The sequence below is a fragment of the Megachile rotundata genome, chromosome 8 (genome assembly GCF_050947335.1).
Source record: "Megachile rotundata isolate GNS110a chromosome 8, iyMegRotu1, whole genome shotgun sequence".
In the NCBI taxonomy this organism is placed as follows: domain Eukaryota; kingdom Metazoa; phylum Arthropoda; class Insecta; order Hymenoptera; family Megachilidae; genus Megachile; species Megachile rotundata.
This window is the reverse complement of record NC_134990.1, coordinates 14,414,605-14,440,969: the sequence shown is the minus strand read 5'-3', so window position 1 is coordinate 14,440,969 and position 26,365 is coordinate 14,414,605. Positions and strand designations below refer to the sequence as shown.

The 26,365-nt window shown below is 39.4% G+C and overlaps 1 protein-coding gene across 21 annotated transcripts in view; it reads right to left on the bottom strand.

Annotated features, from left to right (window-relative positions):
• Liprin-gamma (liprin protein kazrin) overlaps nucleotides 1-26,365 on the bottom strand; it is a 142,087-nt gene that overhangs the window by 52,906 nt on the left and 62,816 nt on the right. For 18 of the 21 annotated variants that reach the window (XM_076534502.1, XM_076534488.1, XM_076534494.1 and 15 more), the window contains 2 exons: nucleotides 6,848-6,996; nucleotides 1,652-1,764 (listed from right to left, as the gene is read on the bottom strand). In XM_076534502.1, coding sequence (XP_076390617.1) covers nucleotides 1,652-1,764; nucleotides 6,848-6,996 — 262 coding nt within the window. The remainder of the gene's footprint in view (nucleotides 1-1,651; nucleotides 1,765-6,847; nucleotides 6,997-26,365) is intronic. The other 3 variants (XM_076534509.1, XM_076534505.1, XM_076534507.1) reach the window with 1 other exon arrangement.

The window sequence follows — 26,365 nt, the reverse complement described above, 5'->3', positions numbered from 1 at the left end:
TTTTTTTTTATTTGAAAATCAAGGTTTATTATAAATATGCTGTTAAATAAAACTCAGTCTTTGCAAACATTCCCCAGCAAAGAATTTGTACAAACACGTCTCCCCATCCCTTTTCCCATCGAAAATGAAATTTTATCGTCGATATTATATTTAATAACATCCCATGATTAATATCCGGCGATTTCAATAAAAACGAAAGAAACGTCCGAACAATGCTACGTGCTTCTAATTAAACGAATCAATAAATGATATTTGCGCGTCGCATGCAATTATGAATTCGTAATTAAAACGTTTTAAAACGAAATCGCGAAAATCGTGAATAAATGATCCGCCGCAGAGCCGTTCGCGATCATCAGTGTTTAACAAAGAAAATTTCAATGCGCTTCGGACTGATTGCATGCATCAACACGAAACATTAAACTTTAATTATAAAACGCTCCGTCGAAGCTTTTAATTCGTTCTTTAATCGATCGCGTTCGCTATAATGGTTTTTCGTTATTTCATTATTCTCTTATTTCTTTATTCTATCGTCTCTTGAATTATCGTTGTTAAATAAAATTGATAAGGAAATTTTTTTATTATTCTGATAATATATTATTATGTATTTAATACAGATATATTCTAGGTTAATTCAGAATTAATTCGGTTGTGTATAAAGGGTGTCTCACATTTAGTGTAGATCTTTGAAATTGTAGCTGACGAGATTCTGAACAGGATTTCCCTTTGCAGAAATGGGGTAGGAAGCTTCGGTTTTGAATTATTAAGGAAAAACGCGGAGCGTGAAAATACGGCGCGTGGAGTTTCGACGCTTGGAAATACGGCACATGGAGTTACGACGCGTGGAAGTACAGTGCGTGGAGTTTGCAATGCGTGGAAATACGGCGCATGGAGTTACGACGCATGGAAGTACAGTGCGTGGAGTTTGCAATGCGTGGAAATACGGCGCGTGGAGTTTCGACGCTTGGAAATACGGCGCGTAGAGTTACGACGCGTGGAAATACGGCGCGTGGAGTTACGGCGCGTGGAGTTTCGACGTTTGGAAATACAGCGCGTGGAGTTTCGACACGTGGAAATACGGCGCGTGGAGTTTCGACGTTTGGAAATAAAGCGCGTGGAGTTTCGACGCGTGGAAATACGGCGCGTGGAGTTTCGACGTTTGGAAATACAGCGCGTGGAATTTCGACGCGTGGAGTTGCGACGCGTGGAGTTACGGCGCATGGAAATACAGCGCGTGGAGTTGCAATGCGTGGAAATACGGCGCGTGGAATTTCGACACTTGAAAATACGGTGCGTGGAGTTACGACGCGTGGAAGTAGAACGCGTGGAAATACGGCGCGTGGAATTTCGACGCTTGAAAATACGGTGCGTGGAGTTACGACGCGTGGAAGTACAACGCGTGGAAATACGGCGCGTGGAATTTCGACGCTTGAAAATACGGTGCGTGGAGTTACGACGCGTGGAAGTACAACGCGTGGAAATACGGCGCGTGGAATTTCGACGCTTGAAAATACGGCGCGTGAAAGTGCAGCGCATGGAATTGCAATGCGTGGAAATACGACGCGTAGAATAACAACGCGTGGAATTACATAATTGTGAGACACCCCGTATATTAAAATTATTAACTATATTATTTAATGACAATTTGACTGACCTGTGCATCTGCAAGGATGCGTCGCATCAAAGCCAAGGTGGGGTGCGTTGTGAGGTCATCCTGAAGGGCAAGTGCTTCTCCTTCTTTGTTCAAACGATTTAAGGTAGTGAGGGCTGTAACAGATCAAGGTTCATTCAAAGTTATTATAAAATCACTGTAATTTTTTACAAGTTTAAGCCCCATATCCAAACATAAATTCTCAAGTTTCCACCACCACTCACAAATTTTTTACATTTTAGTTACATCAATGACGCTATAGTGACTACTAGTTAATAGTGACGCTACTGCAACGTTATGCTAAATTCCAAATATTAAGTTTGCAAAATTAAATATATAATATACTAGTAGAGTATATTATAAATTAACAATAAAATACTATAATGCTATATTATAAATTAGCAATAAAATACTACAATAGTACAATAAAAGAAAATAATATAATAAAATGTATCGAAAAGATTCTGAAAGAGCACCGTAAAGAAACATCCGAAATAAAATAGTAAATTTCCTATTTCCATTTCGCATCCTTCAAGAAGACGCTGTAAGACATTGTCTCCACTGCAAGCAGCAACATGGCTGTCTCTTGACTCGTTCATCTGCGACGGGATAATTGAATTCTCAAAGTATGGTGCTCGTGACACGAAGGTGGAAAGAGCCAAAGGGTGGCAAACTGTTATCGACAAGTTCGTGAGGGAAGCTCGTTTCTGTCGTGGATCAGACTCGAGCACGCCATCCCTTAGCATCCTCATCACGACATATCGCGTTGGACTTTCGAGTATGCTTACATCTACGACATACTGACGTACACCTAGGGAGGACACAGAATCTTGCTATTTAAATGATACTGCTGTTAATTCATGTTTTAAGGTATGACAAGGTAGGGATGTAGTGATGGGTTTGAATATTTGTTCAGGTAGGTTTGTTCTTTAGAAATTTTGGTAAATATTTGTGTACTGTTTTATTTGGTTTATTGTGCAGAATTTTAACTCTTGGATTGGTGTTGTTTATTGTGTGCTTTATTTTTTGGCAAGTTTAGGGATGTAGTGATGGGTTTGAAAATTTGATCAGGTAGTAGGTTTGTTCTTTAGAAATTTTAGTAAATATTTGTGTACTATTTTATTGGGTTCATTGTACAGAATTTTAACTCCTGGACTGATCTTGTTTACTGTGTTTTTTATTATTTGGCAAATTTAGGGATGTAGTGATGGGTTTGAAAATTTGAACAGGTAGTAGTTTTGTTCTTTACAAATTTTACTAAATATTTACACACTATTTTATTAGGTTTGTTATACAAAATTTTAAGTCTCCAACTATGTTTGTTGTTTACTGTATTTTTTATTCTCTGACAAGTTTACTGATGTAGTGATGGGTTTGAAAATTTGATCAGATAGTAGTTTTCTTCTTTACAAATTTTACTAAATATTTACACACTATTTTATTAGGTTTGTTATACAAAATTTTAAGTCTCCAACTATGTTTGTTGTTTACTGTATTTTTTATTCTCTGACAAGTTTACTGATGTAGTGATGGGTTTGAAAATTTGATCAGGTAGTAGTTTTGTTCTTTACAAATTTTACTAAATATTTGCACACTATTTTATTAGGTTTATTATACAAAATTTTAAGTCTTCAACTATGTTTGTTGTTTACTGTATTTTTTATTCCTTGGCAAGTTTACTGATGTAGTGATGGGTTTGAAAATTTGATCAGATAGTAGTTTTGTTCTTTACAAATTTTACTAAATATTTACACAATATTTTATTACAACTATTATCCAAAATATGAAGTAGTTAATAGTATTACTTTTAATCACATACACGAACAAATTCTTAACAACATATTATAACAGATTTACAAGAAAATTGAAACGTCATCTGCATGTGGCTGACAAGGCAACATTAATCTTCCTTCACATTCCAACCAGTTTACCCATGTTCAAATAAGTAAATGTCCAACAATAGACACTTTTTAGTTACATTTTAGAAATGCATTTAAGAAATGCTCTTCAAGAAGAACATAGAGAAGAATGTTTGCAGTCAAAGTAGTCTGGCGAAGAAATTTCACTCGAGATAATTATTCGCGTACTAATCTGTTTGTTAACGCAGTTGCGTTTATTTTTCTATAAGTTAGCCCCGGCGAGAAAATCCAGTCTCGTTCTCGCTAATTTCATTTCATTTCCCCGCGCCACGAAACAAATAATTCACAAAGTAATTGCATTAAGCTGATCCTGCTCGCACTTTCGGCTCGAGTGTAACATCCTTTCATCAAGAAGTTCGTTGCGCCAGTAATTAAGCGACGAGATAAGAAATTCGTTCAACGTCCCGTGCCTCTAACATTCTGACTTAATTAATTTTCAAATTCGCGCAATTATAACGTGGTAGTAAGCAAACCCTGGCGATTGCTTGGTTAACGAACTTTCCAATTTTCTTTGCCTGGAAATTCTGCGTTAACAACGGAAAATTATTCGAAAGCTATCGTAACTTTCCGATACAACTTTCTGACTTTCCATCTTGACTTTCTCACTCAATAATTTTCACTCTTACATATTGAAAATTCTGCAAAGAGCAATTTGTAGCGAAATATTGTACAGGTGTTTTCGCAAGGAAGATCGTAAAGAATACGCAAGCGCATAATATCGGAGCATGGCATATATCTAACCCTTTCGCGGTTCCCTGCTGGTCTCGCAGCGACCTCGTGCTGGAAGCGCACTTAACGTGCTCGCGTGTTTGCACGTAGACCTATATACCACCTGGAAGGGTCGTTCAGATCTACGTGAATCCCTTATGTACCTTAATGCACATACCTGACCGTAACCCGATGCGTGTGCTCCGCGACGTTTGCTTCGAGCATATGGCTATCGAGCATTAAACGACACCCCGAAACAAATCCTCCTGCGAACCACTTGCTTGCTATATTTCTACCCCGTCGTTTGGTGATCGTAGTTTAGTCATTTTTGTGGTGAAATTTTATTTTTAGTTCAATCGTGACGCAACTTTACTTCAATCGTGACGCACCTTTAGTTCAATCGTGACGCATTTTTATTTCAACAGTGATGCATTCCTACTTCAATGGCGATGCACTTTACTTCAATCGTGACGCATCTTTAGTTCAACTGTGACGCACCTTCAGTTCAGTCATGACACACCTTTACTTCAATCGTGACGTATTTTTATTTCAACAATGATACATTCTTACTTCAATGGCGATGCACTTTACTTCAATCGTGACGCACCTTTAGTACAATTGTGACGCACCTTCAGTTCAGTCATGACACACCTTTACTTCAATCGTGACGTATTTTTATTTCAACAATGATACATTCTTACTTCAATGGCGATGCACTTTACTTCAATCGCGACGCACCTTTAGTTCAATTGTGACGCACCTTCAGTTCAGTCATGACACGCCTTTAATTCAATCGTGACGTACCTTCAGTTCAATCATAATGCATCTTTAGTTCAGTCGTGACGCACCTTTAGTCCAATCTTGACGCACCTTCAGTTCAGTCATGACACATCTTCAGTTCAGTCGTGACGCACCTTCAGTTCAATCATAATGCGTCTTTAGTTCAGTCGTGACGCACCTTCAGTTCAGTCATGACGCACCTTCAGTTCAGTCATGACACATCTTCAGTTCAGTCGTGACGCACCTTCAGTGCAATCATAATGCATCTTCAGCCCAGTCATGACGCGCCTTTAATTCAATCGTGACGCATCTTTAGTCCAATCTTGACGCACCTTCAGATCATTTGTGACGCACCTTCAGTTCAATCATAATGCATCTTTAGTTCAGTCGTGACGCACCTTCAGTTCAGTCACGACGCACCTTTAGTTCAATCTTAACGCGCCTTTACTTCAACCGCGACGCACTTATACTTCAACCGTGACGCACCTTCCTCGAATTTAAATCTTACTCGAAAATAAAACTTGTAAAACGGTTAATTGCTCTGGTAGTTCAGTGTTAATAAAATATAGGAAAACGTGGACAGTCAACCCACGAGTTGGCGCGTGACCCAAAGTAAAAGAAGCCTATCACCGCGAACGCTTCCAGCGTTACATACAGGCAAATAATAATAACGACGATAACTGCCGAACGCAAGTAGCACTCTCACTCTCGAGACGATTGCCGACTCTCATTGTTTTTGGCCTAATCGGTGTGCGCTCGCGCGAGAGCCAATTGTTCTACCGGCGAAAATACGCGCGAGTCCAGGCGTCCATTTTTCTATTCTGACCAGTTGGAGACGTGGCTCTTCCAAACACCTGGGTCAGCCTCTTCTAGCGCCAACTCGTGGGTCGACATCGGTAGATACCTCGCTTTAACTTGTATTTCGTTCGATATCGAGCTTGTTTGTCGTTTGCCTCTTGCCTTAGGATGTCCCACACGTGACGCACGAGTGCGTCAACCGTGAGGAATCTTACTCGAATTTGGAACTCGCTTCGATTTGGAGTTTGTGCAATTATAACTTGCGTGGTAAGTCGCTGAATACGAAACTTGACATTTCAACTTTCTTTCTGTGTTTTAATACTGTAGCTGTGATCAGTTCTGACTTACGCACCTGGCAAGTCAATCGTAAGGTAAGAGGTTAAACTGCATATCTTGTTTGCTGTATGATATATATTAAAACATGTGTGTGTTACTAATGTGTATTGTTGGTATAATAACATGTGGGTTACTAATGTGTATTGTTTGAATTATAACATGTGTATTAATGATGTGTATTGTGTGTATTAAAATATGTATTAATTGTATGTACTGTATATATTAAAACATGTGTATTAAATATATTTATTGTCCGTATTAAAAGAAGTGCACTAAAACTTGTATTTGAAACTTGTATTTTAAACTTGTAAAACTCGTACAAAGACACAAAGCATGTATCGACCTCTCCACACGCCATCCCATGGGTCGACATCAGTACACCAGTCCATAAAGTCTCTATAAAACAGTCTACACAACAGTCTACATCCACATATAACGAGAAAAAAAGTGTGGTCATCTACGTTACACGGTAAAGAAGAAATATTTAACGTTAGCGTGGCAAACGTTTGGCGGTGATTCGCCGTTAAACGAAGCAGAAAATTGTTTCACCAATCCAGCGTGTCCCAGTGGTTGGCAAAAGTAGCAACGACCAATCACCAAAAAAGCCCCATGTGCACCGTGGTAATCCCCGAAACCATTTGTTTCTCGCAACACTCACCTTCCTCGAAGGGCTGCGCCCGTTTAGCGAATGCCCTCGAGAAAACGCCCCGTGGCTTCGAGGCCTCCATACCGTTTTCAACGGCTGCGCTCATTTCTCTGAGTGGTCCTTCACGGAGCTTGTATTGCCAGCTTGGATAAAGGGACCATCTGAAATTTCACGTTACACTCTACATCTTTGTTTTAACGAGTCGCGACAATCCGCGATTTAACGCCCTTTCTTCGACCGCTCAAACTGCAATTTTACGCAGGGTATCGCTAGGTGGACGCAATGTGGATTTGATGAGCACTTCAATTTCGGTTACTTTTGGGACTCAATAGAACACATATGATAGGACACATGTGATAGGACACATATGATAGGACACATGTAATAGGACAAATGTAATAGGACACATGTGGATGTTTAAATATCTAAGGTAGGTTCATTCTATAACTCTATTGATACTTTTCTATATCTTCAAGTTCCTCAAATTGAAATGTGTCATATGTGCTAAGTGAACAAATGTTCAGAGCTACATTTCCTGTATCATCAAACTTCATGAGTTTCCTAACTCCAGCCAATCATTACACATGTACACAAATCTGCTAAAGTGAGAAATTTGTAGAACTACATTCACATATGTTACCATATCCTCCAATTTCCCAAATGGCTAAAATATTCATATACCCAAATCAGCCAAATCAGAAATTGGTAGAACATTCTCTATATGAACCTATATCCCCCAATTGCCCAAACTCCACAAAATTTCCATATACCAAATCAGAAAGTAGAACTACATGTAGTATTCTCCAATTGCCCAAATCCCTCAAATCATCATATACCAAATCTGCGAAATTCAGAAATTCTTTGTATCACCCGTAGAAGTACAGTGCGTGGAGTTACGGCGCGTGGAATTACAACGCGTGAAAATACGGCGCGTGGCGTTTCGACGCTTAGAAATTCGGCGCGTGGACTATCGACGCTTGGAGTTTCAGCGCGTGGAGTTACGATGCGTGGAAGTACAATGCGTGGAGTTACAGCGCATGGAAGTATAGCGCGTGGAGTTGCAATGCGTGGAAATACGGCGCGTGGAGTTTCGGCGCTTGGAAATACGGCGCGTGGAGTTTCGGCGCTTGGAAATACGGCGTGTGGAGTTTCGACGCGTGGAGTTATGATGCGTGGAAGTACAACGCGTGGAGTTACGGCGCGTGGAATTACAACGCGTGGAAATACGGCGCGTGGAGTTCCGACGCGTGGAAATACGGCGCGTGGAGTTATGACGCGTGGAGTTACGGCGCATGGAAATACGGCGCGCGGAATTACAACGCGTGGAAATACGGCGCGTGGAGTTCCGACGCGTGGAAATACGGCGCGTGGAGTTATGACGCGTGGAAGTACAACGCGTGGAGTTACGGCGCATGGAAATACGGCGCGTGGAAATACGGCGCGTGGAGTTCCGACGCGTGGAGTTCCGACGCGTGGAAATACGGCGCGTGGAGTTATGACGCGTGGAAGTACAACGCGTGGAGTTACGGCGCATGGAAATACGGCGCGTGGAATTACAACGCGTGGAAATACGGCGCGTGGAGTTCCGACGCGTGGAAATACGGCGCGTGGAGTTATGACGCGTGGAAGTACAACGCGTGGAGTTACGGCGCATGGAAATACGGCGCGTGGAATTACAACGCGTGGAAATACGGCGCGTAGAGTTTCGACGCGTGGAAATACGGCGCGTGGAATTACAACGCGTAGAAGTACAGCGCGTGGAATTACAACGCATGGAAATACAGCGCGTGGAGTTGCAATACGTCGAAATACAGCGCGTAGAATTACGACGCGAGAAGCACACAGCAACAGAAGTAATTTTTTCCCGCACAGAAGAAGTTCTCATAGCGACACATGACTCGAAACTGGGTCGCCATGGTTCGATGTGGACAACTTTCAGCATCGAGGATGTGAATGTAGGTTGGTTAGACATTGGATCGGTAGAAACCGATACGGATGTATCTTTGGATGCTTAGCAATTGATAGAGACGATATTGGATCCTTGGAAGTCGATACTACACTAGGTCATACAAACAATCACGGATCTGGCTTCATAAGCGACTACCCGTGGATATCCTGCTGTCTATAGTTGCCACGGTAAGTATGTCAGTATTGGAAATTATTGATCTGGCTACTTTGTTCGGAGAATACGATTACCCTACATTTGTCTGTGGTGTTAGTTATTGGCACGGTATAGCAATCTTTAGTTTTAATAATGTGGAGGTAATTTGGAGGTACTCGTATGTGGAGGTAGTCATATGTGGAGGTAGTCATATGTGGAGATACTAATATGTGGAGGTACTAATATGTGGAGGTACTCATCTGTGAAGGTACCCATATGTGGAGGTACTCATGTGTGGAGGTACTGATATGTGGAGGTACTAATATGTGAAGGTACTCATATGTGGAGGTACTCATATGTGGAGGTACTCATATGTGGAGGTACTCATATGTGGAGGTACTCATATGTGGAGGTACTCATATGTGGAGGTACTCATATGTGGAGATACTCATGTGTGGAGGTACTGATATGTGGAGGACCTCATGTGTAGAGGTACTGATATGTGGAGGTACTAATATGTGGAGGTACTAATATGTGGAGGTACTAATATGTGGAGGTATTAATATGTGAAGGTACTCATATGTGGAGGTACTAATATGTGCAGGTACTCATGTGTAAAGATACCCATATGTGCAGGTACTCATGTGTAAAGATACCCATATGTGCAGGTACTCATGTGTGGAGGTACTGATATGTGAAGGTACTAATATGTGAAGGTACTCATATGTGGAGGTACTCATATAGGTTTATGATCGTTTACGTAAGAGTATGATCGTTTATATTAATTTGGACTTTGGTGAAATTATCCATAGAGGTCCAAGATGATCCATAATCCTGTCTATAAGACTCTAACAATCTCTAGAATCAACCTCTAATAGTTATCTTCACATACTATCACCACATATGCTATCACCATATATGCTATCACCACATATGCTATCACCACACATGCCATCGTCATTGAATCTTGATAATTCTTGGACAACAAGGTTCTCTCACATCTCTTTCAAATCATCACACAAAACTGCAACCGTATATATTAACCTTCATATTATAACTGTCTTCACTTCTTCCCCTACAGAGTAGTCCACATACTACCTAATGCAATTATCCTTGCTTATCAATTAAAAAGTTCAAATTCAAAAAAAGTACAAAAGAAAATAGAGTTATTTCAATACACAATGCCATTCTTTTTCATTGTATCGGTTTCAAGGTACATCGTACATTAGCTCAGGGACACACGTTGTCTCCCTCATGGCTGGACTCGCTAAAGCGCATAAATCAAGTTGCAAACTTCGTGCAACTCGGCGAGGATTTATCGAGCGAGTCCTTTTCCCCGTGTAATGATAAATTATGACTTGATCGAATATCGAGTTCCAGGGGGAACAGCGTGTGTACACAATACCCTGGCGATATGGGGGGACTGGTAGAATTTTTAGGGGATGTTACCCCGGCATTGGAGCTTGGTAATGTTATTACCTGGCGATAAACAAGGGTTAGGTGTTGGCTTTATGTGTCTGCGAAATTGTAGTGCATGGGTGGTCTGGGATAGTGCAGAGATAGTTCAATAGTTATTTTCTGATTAATCAAATGACGATGACTGAAGAAGCTAAACTACAGCAATTAACAGCAGCATGACTGCTGTGACGCAAGGAACACGCATCGCAGAAACGAGCAACGATGTATTTGGTCCGATAACGAGATTGCGAAACTTCATTGTCGACGGAAATCATGATTCCCGTGAGAAAACGTGTCGGATCATATTTTCCTACTCTTTTCGACGGTTTCTCGTAACGAGCGAAAGCGTAGAAAAGGTATCGTGTGTCGTTATGCAATTGGTTGCAGCTTAGTTGCGTGTCAAACGAGAATTGCGTAACGGAGGTAACATAACAGAGCTAACTTTTATATATGAGAGTTTTAAGTAGGAAGTACTGATATTTTTTCAAGGTACTTTGGAAAGGTACTCAGCTTTGAGGATTGACGTTTATGGGGATTATTGAGGTATTTCGATGATGAGGGTGTTATGGCTTGATGATGAGTAGCAGAGGATGAGTAGATATAAGGATATTAGATCGGAGAGGTATTATAGACTTGTAGAGAGGATTACACATCTAGAACCTATGTGGGATTTCACCAAATTTCGGGTTGCTGGCCATCGAACTGAGAGAATTTTCCATATATGCGTGGATATACGGCGCGTGGAGTTTCGACGCTTGCATATACGGCGAGTGGAGTTTCGACGCGTGGAAATACAGCGCGTGGAGTTACGGCGCATGGAAGTACAGTGCGTGGAAATACGACGCGTGGAGTTATGACGCGTGGAAGTACAACGCGTGGAGCTACGGCGCATGGAGTTACGACGCATGGAAGTACAGTGCGTGGAGTTGCAATGCGTGGAATTACAGCGCGTGGAGTTACGGCGCATGGAAATACGGCGCGTGGAATTACAACGCGTGGAACAACGGCGCGTGGAGTTACGACGCGTGGAGTTACGGCGCATGGAAGTACAGTGCGTGGAAATACGGTGCGTGGAGTTATGACGCGTGGAGTTACGACGCGTGGAAGTACAGCGCGTGGTGTTACGGCGCATGGAAGTACAGTGCGTGGAGTTGCAATGCGTGGAATTACAGCGCGTGGAGTTACGGCGCATGGAAATACGGCGCGTGGAATTACAACGCGTGGAAATACGACGCGTGGAGTTACGACGCGTGGAGTTACGGCGCATGGAAGTACAGTGCGTGGAAATACGACGCGTGGAGTTATGACGCGTGGAAGTACAACGCGTGGAGCTACGGCGCATGGAGTTACGACGCATGGAAGTACAGTGCGTGGAGTTGCAATGCGTGGAATTACAGGGCGTGGAGTTACGGCGCATGGAAATACGGCGCGTGGAATTACAACGCGTGGAACAACGGCGCGTGGAGTTACGACGCGTGGAGTTACGGCGCATGGAAATACGGCGCGTGGAGTTATGACGCGTGGAGTTATGACGCGTGGAGTTACGACGCGTGGAAGTACAGCGCGTGGAGTTACGGCGCATGGAAGTACAGTGCGTGGCGTTGCAATGCGTGGAAATACGGCGCGTGGAGTTTTGACGCTTGGAAATACGGCGCGTGGAGTTACGCAAAAGCAAATAATACTCCATCTAAACTAAAGTATCTTTAAAAATAAATGACATAAGTAAAATTAGAATTGTAACAAAAACAACCATGAACCAAAATTTAATAGTTTCAAAGGAATTAATAGGAATCTTCACAATCAGAGATGAACACTATTGAATAAATAATCGATTGTGTTGTTGGAACAAATATTAGAGCGACCACTGGGACAAATCCCGAAATGAGCCAGTAATTCTGATTATTACAGAGAGGAGTATCACGTTTATTCGAATCTGCTTGCTTTCTAACGTGCACGACCCCCTCGAGTTCAATTCCGAAACGAACACGTTTGTCGATCTCCCTTTTGATGACACAGAAGGGTGGTTTAGGTTATACGTCTCGCTGTTATGGAAAGGGGAGTTGGCAAATGACGGTTTCATCAACGATCACCTTTGTTCTGATATAGGATTCATCTCGATAATTACAAAATTGCACTTTTTTCTGTAATTCAGTATATTCATTCATTGTACTCTATTGGCAATTATTCAGGATTGTATACGTGTGGGCGTATGTGGATCTGTTCATGTGTGTACTTGTAGAAGTATGTGGATATGTTTGTCATATGTGTACGTATGCACATGAAGGAATAGTTGACTAGGTTTGTTACATATATTCATCTAGGAATATTTGAATGCGTTTGTCATGTGTGTATATGTAGGAATATGTGGATGTGTTTGTCATATGTGTACGTATGGGAGTATTTAAAATTGCTATGTCCAACATCTTGTGTCTGAGGACTTCTAGGTCCTCAAATTGCTGCGTCCCCAACTTCCTATGTCTCCAAACTTCTACGTTCCAAAATTTTCACATCCCCAAATCCACACATGTCCAAATCTCCACATATCCAAATCTCTACATATCCAAATTCCCACACGTCCAAATCCCCACACGTCCTAATCTCTACATATCCAAATCCCCACACGTCCAAATCTCTACACGTCCCAATCTCCACATATCCAAATCTCCACACGTCCAAATCTCCACATATCCAAATCTCCACACGTCCAAATCTCCACATATCCAAATCTCCACACGTCCAAATCTCCACACGTCCAAATCCCCACACGTCCTAATCTCCACATATCCAAATCCCCACACGTCCAAATCTCTACACGTCCCAATCTCCACATATCCAAATCTCCACACGTCCAAATCTCCACACGTCCAAATCTCCACATATCCAAATCTCCACACGTCCAAATCTCCACACGTCCAAATCTCCACATATCCAAATCTCCACACGTCCAAATCTCCACATATCCAAATCCCCACATGCCCAAATCTCCACACGTCCCAATCTCCACATATCCAAATCTCCACACGTCCAAATCTCCACATATCCAAATCTCCACACGTCCAAATCTCCACACGTCCCAATCTCCACATATCCAAATCTCCACACGTCCAAATCTCCACACGTCCCAATCTCCACATATCCAAATCTCCACACGTCCAAATCTCCACACGTCCAAATCTCCACACGTCCAAATCTCCACATATCCAAATCTCCACACGTCCAAATCTCCACATATCCAAATCTCCACACGTCCAAATCTCCACACGTCCCAATCTCCACATATCCAAATCTCCACACGTCCAAATCTCCACACGTCCAAATCTCCACACGTCCAAATCTCCACATATCCAAATCTCCACACGTCCAAATCTCCACATATCCAAATCTCCACACGTCCAAATCTCCACACGTCCAAATCTCCCCATATCCAAATCTCCACACGTCCAAATCTCCACATGTCCAAATCCTCACATCCTCAAATCTCCACATGTCCAAATTCCACACTTCTGAAATCTCCAAATCTCCAAATCCACTACCTAGAGCAATCATTCGTGACTTCCCATATTCCCAAATCCTAAACCTTCAACCCCCTAACAATTTCCACACCTAAAATTTTAAAAGATTCCAAGAACAAGTACTCCTCAAAACAAACATCACCAATTATTCACCATCACGATTTCTTGCGAATCCCCAACAAAAACTAAGAAGAGTAAACATGAAAACTTGTATCGCCAGTGCAATTGCGCGTGTAAGAGCGGTGAATAAATGTCAGGCAAGCTCCGCAAGAAGAAAAGGAAGAAAAGTCTCGTTAGGAAATTCCATTTTAGTGCAAACGCCGTCGAGGCAGGGTAATCTGGTTTTTCTACAAACAGAGAAGAGAGCGAAGGTATGCGAGGTTGGATTGGTCGTCTGTCACAACTTCCGGAATGGATGATAATTCTTGAAACACAGCCACGCCCTAGATTTACGTGAAACGCAAACGAAAACTCGCGAAACGCAAAAGTTTCGAGCTTTCTCGTGAGCGTGGGGTCTTCCGTTCACCTACGTATATGCAGTGACAATCAGCATTTATAATTTCACCTGGTATCTTCGCTGATTTGCATACTTTCTTGCCAGGAACATCGGAGGACATTCATATTTCATATAGTGAATGAAATGGGGGTGTGAGAATGTGGGAATATGGAGAAGAGTTCTTTTGGCGAAACGGTACTCGAGGGGTGTTAGTCTTCTAGGATTCTTTGGGGTATATATAAAATTTCTAGATTCCAAAAATCTCAAGCTTAACTAAGTCCCAAATTTTCCTGGACCCCAAATTTCCCTAGATACCAAGCTTCTCTAGGTCCCAAATTTCTCTAGATCACAAGCTTTTCTAGATCCCAATTTCCCTGGACCCCAAATTTCCTTTGATACCAAGCTTCTCTAGGTCCCAAATTTCCCTAGATCACAAGCTTTCCTAGATCCCAATTTCCCAAGACTCCAAATTTCTCGAGATACCAAGCTTCTCTAGGTCCCAAATTTCCTTAGATAACAAGCTTTTCTAGATCCCAATATCCATAGATTCTTCAATCCCTAGATCCCCCAATTCCTAGATCCCCCAATTTCTAAATCCCCCAATTTCTAAATCCCCCAATTTCTAGATCCCCCCAATTCCTAGATCCCCCAATTTCTAGATCCGCCAATTCCTAGATCCCCCAATCCCTAGATCCCCCAATTTCTAGATCCCCCAATCCCTAGATCCCCCAATGCCTACATCCCCCAATCCCTAGATCCCCCAATCCCTAGATCCCCCAATCTCTAAACTTCCCAAATCCCTAAACTTCCCAAATCCATATATCTCTACATCCCTAGAACCTCAAATCTGCACATTCGACTGTCCCCACCTTCCAAAATCCCTAAATGACGAAATCCCTCTCAACTTCATATACCCCAAATTCTAATCCCCAAATTGTAATCCCCACGGTTCATAATCCCCATTTCCCTATGCACCCACACACCCACATATCCGCACCGGCTCCAAAGGACTATACGATCAAACCAACTCGTACAGAAGCATCGCGTAAATCTCCTTCCATTATATTTCTGATGACGGGTAAAATAAAAAGAAAGAAGTAGCGTGACGAACCTTTCAATGGCTTTTCTCCGGCGTCATACAAGCTTTTCATCTTTGTGCTTCCGTTTCCGGCTCGGCTAACCCAAAGGCTGCGCTCCAAAGAGGAAATTAACAATGAAGCGGAAAGGAACAGTAGAGATTCAGGTGAAACAGAGAATAGGACAGCCTGCCGCGAACGTAACGCAATAATTAGCCTGGCGACCGGTTAATTAAGAAGAAAGTAAAAGAAATGAAAGAGGCCAGCCACGGTTTATACCTTTATTTTTCGATGCTGGCGCCATTCAAATCGACCCGGTTTTGATTAACTCGACACCTGTTCCTACTTTCGTTCCAACGACTTCGATGATCAAAGGCGTTTTAAATTGGGACGTGGAAATAATTATAGGTGGGACATGTTTGTGTGAAGTTGGGGAATTGATGTTTGGTGAATTTCATTGTTGAGGTTTGTTTAGGATTTTATGTGATAAAGCTATGGGTTTAGGAATTGGGGGATCTAGGGACTGGGGGATCTGGGGATTTAGGGATTGGGAGATTTAGTGATTGAGGGATCTAGGGATTGGGGGATTTAGGGATTGGGGGATTTAGGGATTGGGGGATTTAGTGATTGAGGGATCTAGGGATTGGGGGATTTAGGGATTGGGGGATTTAGGGATTGGGGGATTTAGGGATTGGGGGATTTAGTGATTGAGGGATCTAGGAATGGGGGAATCTAGGGATTGGGGTATCTAGGAATTGGGGAATCTAGGGATTGGGGGATTTAGGGATTGGGGAATCTAGGGTTTGGGGAATCTAGGGATTGGAGAATTTAGGGATTGGGGTATCTAGGAATTGGGGAATCTAGGGTTTGGGGAATCTAGGGATTGGAGAATTTAGGGATTGGGGGATCTAGTGATTGAGGGATCTAGGGATTGGGGTATCTAGGAATTGGGGAATCTAGGGTTTGGGGAATCTAGGGATTGGAGAATTTAGGGATTGGGGGATCTAGTGATTGAGGGATCTAGGGATTGGGGTATCTAGGAATTGGGGAATCTAGGGTTTGGGGAATCTAGGGATTGGAGAATTTAGGGATTGGGGGATCTAGTGATTGAGAGATCTAGGGATTGGGGGATCTAGGGATTGGGGGATCTAGGGATGGGGGGATCTAGGGATTTGGGGATCTAGGAATGGGGGGGTCTAGGCATTGGGGTATCTAGGAATTGGGGAATCTAGGGATTGGGGGATCTAGGGATTGGGGAATCTAGTGGTTGAGAAATCTAGGGATTGGGGAATTTAGGGATTGGGGGATCTAGTGATTGAGGGATCTAGAGATTGGGGGATCTAGGAATGGGGGGATCTAGGGATTGGGGTATCTAGGAATTGGGGGATCTAGAGATTGGTGGATCTAGTGATTGAGGGATCTAGCGATTGAGGGATTTAGGGATTGGGAGATCTAGGTATTAGGGGATCTAGAGATTGGGGTATGGGTTTATTAAGAATTTTATGTTTCATCAAGAATTTTAAGAAACTGTTGTGAAATTAATTCATGTGGTTATGAAGATAAGTGCCTTCAATATATGTTAACAAATTAATTTGACATTTACAAAATTGTCAGTCGACATGATAAAATAATTTATCATGTAAAATAATTTATAAAATTAGATGTTAGGAGGGTGTACGAGAATATAATCAGAAAGGAGTCGCAATCAAACGTGAATACGACACGATCGATCCGAAACCGATAAAGATGTACGTATCTCGAAAATGGAATTCACGATCACGATACTCCGTTCTCGATCAACCTGCTTGATTTATGTCGCGCGAGAACAATAAGCGTTGGAACAATCTGTCTCGCTCGAAAGAGCATTCAGGATGAGCCTTAACGGTGAAAGCCGGACCGGAAGGATCGACGATCCGTGACCACCGACACCACGACAATGCGAACGGTATCTCGATCTTTTCCTACTTCGATACGTTGCGATCTTCTGGTATATCTAGTACTATAAATATACTACTCGCAAGGTTCGTATGGTAGTATTAATTAGGTGAGGTCACTATTACTGGTTTGAGTGGTTTAATTAGTAATTTTGGTACTTTTATTAATTTGATGAATTTGACTGTTTTACTTAATTTGATGAATTTGAGGAATTTGACTATTTTAGTTAATTTGATGAATTTGAGGAATATGACTGTTTTAGTTAATTTGATGAATTTGATGAATTTGAGGAATTTGAGGAATTTGAGGAATTTGACTGTTTTAGTTAATTTGATGAATTTGAGGAATTTGACTGTTTTGGTTAATTTGATGAATTTAAGGAATTTGACTATTTTTACTTAATTTGATGAATTTGACTATTTTACTTAACTTGATAAATTTAATGAATTTAACTATTTTACTTAATTTGATAAATTTAATGAATTTAACTATTTTACTTAATTTGATAAATTTAATGAATTTAACTATTTTACTTAATTTGATGAATTTAATGAATTTAACTATTTTACTTAATTCGATGAATGTAATAAATTTACCTATTTTATTAAACTTGATGAATTTAACAAATTATTATACCTTTAATATTGACAGTAATTATTGTCCCTGTAACTGAACACATGTATGACACTGTAGATTCAGTAAAAAAAAGTACCTCGTTGAAATTGTATAAAAAAGTGAGAGTCAACCTTCGACAAAGGGTTAATATCGGCCAAATAAATATTTGGGACAAATAAACTGGCTGGAAAATATTGGACTAGCAAGTGAACTCTTTATGGACGTATTATTTGCTCTTCCACGATGATAAAAATATTCATACATGTATATGAGAGTCATATGTTCCTACACGTTCACATATGACATATTTAAATATTCTTATATGTATGCACATTATGAGACAAACAGAGTCAAATATTTCTACATGTTCACATATGATAAATAGATCCAAACATTCCTACATATGTGAGAAACATTTAGAAATATTTCTACACATGTGACAAAAACACATATGTTCCTACATGTACATATATGACAAATAAATTCAAATATTTCTACATGTACACATATGATAAATAGATCCAAACATTCCTACATATGTGAGAAACATTTAGAAATACTTCTACATATGTGACAAAAATACATATGTTCCTACATGCACATATATGCCAAATAAATTCAAATATTCTTACATGTACACATATGACAAACAGTTCCACATATTCCTACATATGTGAGAAACACTTACAAATATTTTACACATATGTGAAACATTTAGAAACATTCCTACATGTACATATGTGACAAATAAATATATTCCTACATACACATATGCATATGACAAACAGATCTAAATACTCCTACATGTATCTACATATGACACAACTAGTTCTTCAAATAAATTTCTATAAATTTTAGAAAAAAAATGGCTCCCTCCTTATCCCAATAACCTGGCACAGAAACAATGTAGAGATTTGAAGAAGCACATATGAATTTTGAAAAGAAAATTCCTTCTCGCACCATTCCAACAATAAACCCAGTAAAAAGTAAAAATCGCAAAAATTAACCTACTCGATTACTAAAATTACTATAATCTCCCTAAAGAAAGGTAGTCAAAGTACAATTCCGAAAGCGTTCCGTCAGCAACCAGTTACCGTAGCCGAAAGCACGAAACGTGTTGTTCACGCTCGGATAAGGATAACTTTAATACATAGTTTAGGTTGCAAGCCAACGTACGGAGCTTTATCGGGTTGATAGTGTGTTGCGAAAGCTCGTTCGCGAGGAGTTGCACTAAATTGCTTCTTAATTGCACGCCACGAAACTTGCTTCGCCGTGTAACAGCGTATGTAGACTCACAATGTTGGCGCATACGTATGAGCGAATAAATGACCGTGCGGAACGGGAGCCAAGGAAAAACACGTGACGGAGAGAGACCGAACGCGTATGCAAATCCGTCGCATCTTTCAGTGTATGACATGATAGCTCGTGTGCAACGAGTTTGATTGTACTCGTGCGATGGTGATTGGTCGCTTCAAAGGCGTGAGAAACAAAGCAATTACGTCGTCAGGTTTGATCCAATCTGATACCGTGTTCTGATTACATTGTTCATTTCCTCTGATGAAACTGACATTACATCGACGAATCTATAACCTTTTTTTGGCTATTTTGAGGAATTTTTTTGAGTTACAAATTTTGGGAGGTTGGAAGCATTTGTCGATGAAATTTTGAGGAATTTTTATTTGCTGATCATTTTTAGCTTGTTTTAATTTACAATGTGGATAAATTTGATAAGTTGGGAGTTGGAGAAATTTTATAATTGCATAGGTAGAAGAAATTTAATTTGATATGTTTATACAGCTGGAGTGTTTATTTTATTAATTCAATAACAGTAGAATTATAGAAATTTAATTTGATAAGTTTATACAGCTGGGTTGTTTATTTTATTAATTCAATAACAGTAGAATTGTAGAAATTTAATTTGATAAGTTTATACAGCTGGAGTGTTTATTTTATTAATTCAATAACAGTAGAATCATAGAAATTTAATTTGATAAGTTTATACAGCTGGAGTGTTTATTTTATTAATTCAATATCAGTAGAATTATAGAAATTTAATTTGATAAGTTTATACAGCTGGGGTGTTTATTTTATTAATTCAATAACAGTAGAATTATAGAAATTTAATTTGATAACTTAATGCAGTGCAAGTAAGGAAATTTAGCTTTGTAACTTAACAATATATTTAGAGGAAATTTAGTTTGACTTAACTATACAGTTACAGTTAACTATACAGTTAGGAGTTACCTTCCTAATTCAATAATTTCAATTTGTTTACCTAGTTAATTCAATAAGACACATTCTAGGTGAATTAATTCAGTCATATATACAGTATGTCTCATAATTAATGTATATCCCTGAAATAGAGTATAGCTGACGTCATTTTGAACAAAATTTTCCTTTGCAAACATGCGGTAGGAAGCTCCGTTTTTGAATTATTAAGGAAAAACGCGGACTAATCAGAGCGCGAGAATTACGCATGCGCAGACGCATGCGCACAGCGTCGAGTCTAGTGTCGGCGCGCGCAACTCTCCATTTCAAACACCTACACTACTTATAAAACACCCTGTATATTCGCATGATATAACATTCGTTGTCCCTGTTTCGTTCGAAGTGCAATTAAAGTGGAATGTTTATTAATGAAGTCACAGAACCGTGATTCCTGAGTGCCAATACCTTTCTGACTTACAAACGAAGACACGACTGTTTTATATTCACCGCGTTATACCATTTTTTTTCTGTTACTTTCTTTTTTAAACAACGTACCTCCTCGTAACGAAAATATTTGTCTACAGAATAGGTGTTCTTACAATAGATGTCGAGAGAATCAGACTCGAACGGCCTCATAAGGTGATTTATCAGTTTAGAAACTATTCCTACTTCTGTCCGTTTTGTAAGTAGTGAAAGTAGGAAACCTACTTTAACAATGGTATCGATTGGAAAGTCGAGAGCGGGAATTTCGAGATTCGGGAATTTGTGGGAGGAAAATTTTGAGATTAGGAAATTTGTGGGAGGAAAATTTTGAGATTTGGAAATGTATGGGAGGAAAATTTAGGGATTCGGGAATTTTGGGATTTGGAAAATTTAGGGATTCGGAAATTTAGGGATTCGAAAATTTAGGGATTCGGATATTTAGGGATTCGGAAATTTAGGGATTCGGAAATTTAGGGATTCGGAAATTTAGGGATTCGAAAATTTAGGGATTCGGATATTTAGGGATTCGGAAATTTAGGGATTCGGAAATTCAGGGATTCGGAAAATTTAGGGATTCGGAAAATTTTGGGATCGGAAAATTTAGGGATTCGGAAATTTTGGGATTCGGAAATTTTGGGATCGGAAAATTTAGGGATTCGGAAAATTTTGGGATCGGAAAATTTAGGGATTCGGAAATTTAGGGATTCGGAAAATGTTGAGATTCGGAAATTTATGGAAGGAAAATTTTGGGATCGGAAACTTTAGGGATTCGGTATATTTTGGGATTCGGAAAATTTAGAAATTCGGAAGTTTATAGAAGAAAAGTTTCGGGATTCGAAAGTGTAGGAATTCGGAAAATTTTGAGATTCGAAAATTTAAGGATTTGAAAAATTTTGAAATTCGGAAATTTATGGATTCGAAAAATTTTGAGATTCGGAAAATTTTGAAATCCAAAAATTTATAGAAAGAAAATGTAGAGATTCAGAAAATTTTGAGATTCGAAAGTTTACAGAACAAAAATGTCAAGATCTGATAAATATCGAGATTTGGAAATTTCTAAACCAAAAATTCGAAGATTTATTCCATGCCAAAATTTTTCAAATTCAAAAATTTGGTCCCTAAAGCAATTAAAGGTAGCTGCCACAATTCTCTAAATAATTTCAACAAAGACAACTATCACATACAATAAAATTCCTTGAGATAACAAGTGGTAAAAGTCATTATGTATAAAAGTCCACCGCTAACAAGTCACACGATAAGAAATTGGGGTGTTGTAAAATTATCGGAAAATCAAGGCTGTATCTCCTCGGAAGGTTATCTTTTATTCAGTGGTTCAGGTGATAGCCGGGTTTTGCTTCGGTACCTCTCTTTTTTCCAGTGCATGCCTCTACGACATAACCACGATATAAATATTCATGAATCCACGGTTGTGTCATCTTCGTTGCACGTTCGGTTTCTCACCTGTTAAACCCTCTTGTTCCTTCGTCGTTGAATTTTATGTTTCCAATAATTGCTGCGGTTATTGTTTACACGAATGTTCGATAGATAACAATTGCAGCGCGATTTAACGTAATCGAGGAATATTACCTCATCCATCTGTGTCTCTGTTGTTAGCTGTGTCACAGTGTCGAATGTAGCATCGACAAATATCAATCTCGTGAATTGCAGTTTCGGTTTAATTGATATTACAAGTTGTTGACGGAGGGAGTAACTATGGTAAAGCTGAAATGCCTGTTTGCGATTATTGGCTGATACGAGATCGGAGTTGTCGATTAAATTCGACAGCTTATATGTTTACGAATATTTCGATTAGTCACGTATGTATACATAGGAACATATATGGTATATGTGGTATATGTAGAATATTTAGATCTGGTTGTTATGTGTATATCTAGGAAATTTGATTTGGTTATATGTGGTGTAGGATCAGTTCATATGTGCATACGTAGTATATGTGGAGATGATTGTCATATGTGCATATGTGGTATATGTGGAGATGTTTGTCATATGTGAACATGTAGTATATGTGGAGCTGTTTGTCATATGTGCATATGTAGGAATATTTGATATAGTTTGTTACTTATGTTCGTCTAAGAATATTTGAATCCATATGTTACATATGTGTACATGTGTATGTGGATTTTGTCATATGTGTACATGTAGGAATATTTGATTCGGTCATATATGTATATATGTATATCTAGGAAGTTTGACTTGGTTTGTCGTATGTGGTAGGAGTATTTAGATCTGTTTGTCATATGTGTACATATGTTGTCATGTGTACATGTAGGAATATATGGATGCATTTGTCATATGTGTACGTGTACGTATATTTAAAATCGCCATTTTACATGTTATGTCTTCAGACTTCTACGTCCCTAAATTGCTATGTCCTAAACTTCCTATGTCCACAACTCCATATGTTCCCAACTCCACATGTCCTCAATTCCACATGTCCCTAACTTCACATGTTCATAAATTCCTAGGTCTTCAAATTCCTACTTCCCCAAACTCTTGCCTCCCTAAATTGCTATGTCTCCAACTTCCTATGTCTCTAGACTCATACGTCCCAAAATTCTCACATACCCAAATCCCCACATGTCCTAGTCTCTACATCTCCCAATCTCTACATATCCAAATCTTCACATGTCCAAATCTCCACATGTCCAAATTCCCACATATCCAAATCTTCACATGTCCAAATCTCCACATATCCAAATCTTCACATGTCCAAATCTCCACATATCCAAATTCCCACATATCCAAACCTTCACATGTCCAAATCTCCACATATCCAAATCTTCACATGTCCAAATCTCCACATATCCAAATTCCCACATATCCAAACCTTCACATGTCCAAATCTTCACATATCCAAATCTTCACATGTCCAAATCTCCACATATCCAAATTCCCACATATCCAAACCTTCACATGTCCAAATCTCCACATATCCAAATCTCCACATATCCAAATCTCCACACGTCCAAATCTCCACATCCCCAAATCCTCACATCCCTAAATCTCCACATCCCCAAATCCTCACATCCCCAAATTCCCCAATTCTGAAATCTCCAAATCTCCAAATCCACTACCTAGACCAATCTCTATCTCCCTAAAATCCTAAATCCCAAACCCCCAAATATTTCCCCATCTCCACCTCCACCTCCACCTCCACTCTAAACTTGCAACACTCCAAACACCGAATCCAACCACTTAATCAATTTCCTCGAAAGGAACATTCTCAACAAAGTAGACTCACGACGTAAAAAGAGAAAGGTATCGTAAAAGCATTCGGTGTTAGAAATTCCGTGAAAATTGAACGATGCCTCAGGAACGGATAACACGAGAGTTGCGTCACATTCTTGTCGCGGCATTGAAAACGAGCAAAAGTACCGCGGGCCATTTAAGGTACGCTACTTGTCTCGCGTTCCCGTTTCACCCTCGAGCTCCTCTCTCTCTCTCTTTCTCTCTCTCTCTATCTTGCTTCTCACTCTTTCTCTTTTTCTTTGATAACTAAACGAATCACTCGACTTTTCACTCACTCGACTTCATTCGAAACTTATTTCATTGGACTTTTATCGCGACCGTAACGAACAATTATTCCGAAGTGCAGATTAGCCACGAAGAGAAGGAAATTTGCATCGAAACCGTTTTTCCCACTGAAAGGTGACACGCGACGTTCTGGCGGATCGCGATGCATATCGTTTCGAGGGGATTACCCTAATATTCGTCAGCGGCGCAGAAAATGTGGTTGGTATCGATTTTTTGGTAGGGAGACGCGAATGTAAATTCTAATAAATATTTATTGGCCGATACACCGCGCATGCAAATACACGCTGGAGTCTCGATTATCGGAACGCGTGTTAACCGAACTTCCGGCTATCTGAACATTCGACAAGCACGTGAGCAATTCGCGACGTGTCTCTTCCACCGACGTGCACTCTGCCATGGACTTCTTCTAAGCGACGATCGATATGCGAATATTTTGCAGGGACGAATTTTTAGAATAATTGGACGCGGAAATTTTGGAGAAAGTATACGGAGAAATTTAAGAAATAAAATTGTATGAAGAAATTAAAAACAAAAATTGTACGAGCAAATTTAAAAAAGAAATTGTACAGAGAAATTAAAAAAAAAATTGCACGAACAGATTAAAAAAAAAACTTGTACGAACAGATTAAAAAAAAAACTTGTACGAACAGATTTAAAAAAAAATTGCACGAACAGATTAAAAAAAAAAACTTGTACGAACAAATTTAACAAAAAAATTGTACAGAGGAATTTAAAAAAGAAAATTGTACAGAGAAATTTAAAAAAGAAAATTGTACAGAGAAATTTAAAAAAATTTGTACACTTGAATTTAAACAAAAAATTTGTACATCTTGGAATTTCTATGTTTATAGACAATAATGATCTGTTTTGAAGTTCATGAAGTCTGATATAAATTCATGACAGAAAAGTATCACCAAAGGACACTTATGATACATCAAATTAAAGCTTAGAAACTGAACAAAATAACTGTGTAAATGCACCATTCATATTTTTACAACAAAATGACTGGACATGAATTATATCAATATTCAATTTGGAAGAATAGAGTCTGACGTACATTTACCTTGAATTATAAAATCATGACAGAAAAGTATCACCAAAGGACACTTATGATACATCAAATTAAAGCTTGAGATCTGCACAAAAAGACTACCTAAGTGTTTCGTGAAGGTTCCTCACATAGAATGGCTGACTACCATTTATAGATAACAATGATCAATTTTGAAGTTCATGAAGTCTGTTATAAATTCATGACAGAAAAGTATCACCAAAGAGCACTTATGATACATCAAATTAAAGCTTAGAAACTGAACAAAATAACTGTGTAAATGCACCATTCATATTTTTACAACAAAATGACTGGACATGAATTATATCAATATTCAATTTGGAAGAATAGAGTCTGACATACATTTACCTTGAATTATAAAATCATGACAGAAAAGTATGACCAAATGGTACTTATAATACATCAAATTAAAGCTTGAGATCTGCACAAAAAGACTACCTAAGTGTTTCGTGAAGGTTCCTCACATAGAATGGCTGACTACCAATTATAGATGACAATGATCAATTTTGAAGTTCATGAAGTCTGTTATAAATTCATGACAGAAAAGTAGCACCAAAGGACACTTATGATACATCAAATTAAAGCTTAGAAACTGAACAAAATAACTGTGTAAATGCACCATTCATATTTTTACAACAGAGTGACTGGACATGAATTATATCAATATTCAATTTGGAAGAATAGAGTCTGACATACATTTACCTTGAATTATAAAATCATGACAGAAAAGTATGACCAAATGGTACTTATAATACATCAAATTAAAGCTTGAGATCTGCACAAAAAGACTACCTAAGTGTTTCGTGAAGGTTCCTCACATAGAATGGTTGACTACCAATTATAGATAACAATGATCAATTTTGAAGTTCATGAAGTCTGTTATAAATTCATGACAGAAAAGTATCACCAAAGTACACTTATGATACATCAAATTAAAGCTTGAAGTCTACACAAAAAGACTACGTAAGTGTTTCATGAAGGTTCCTCACATAAAGTGACTGACTACCAATTATAGATGATAC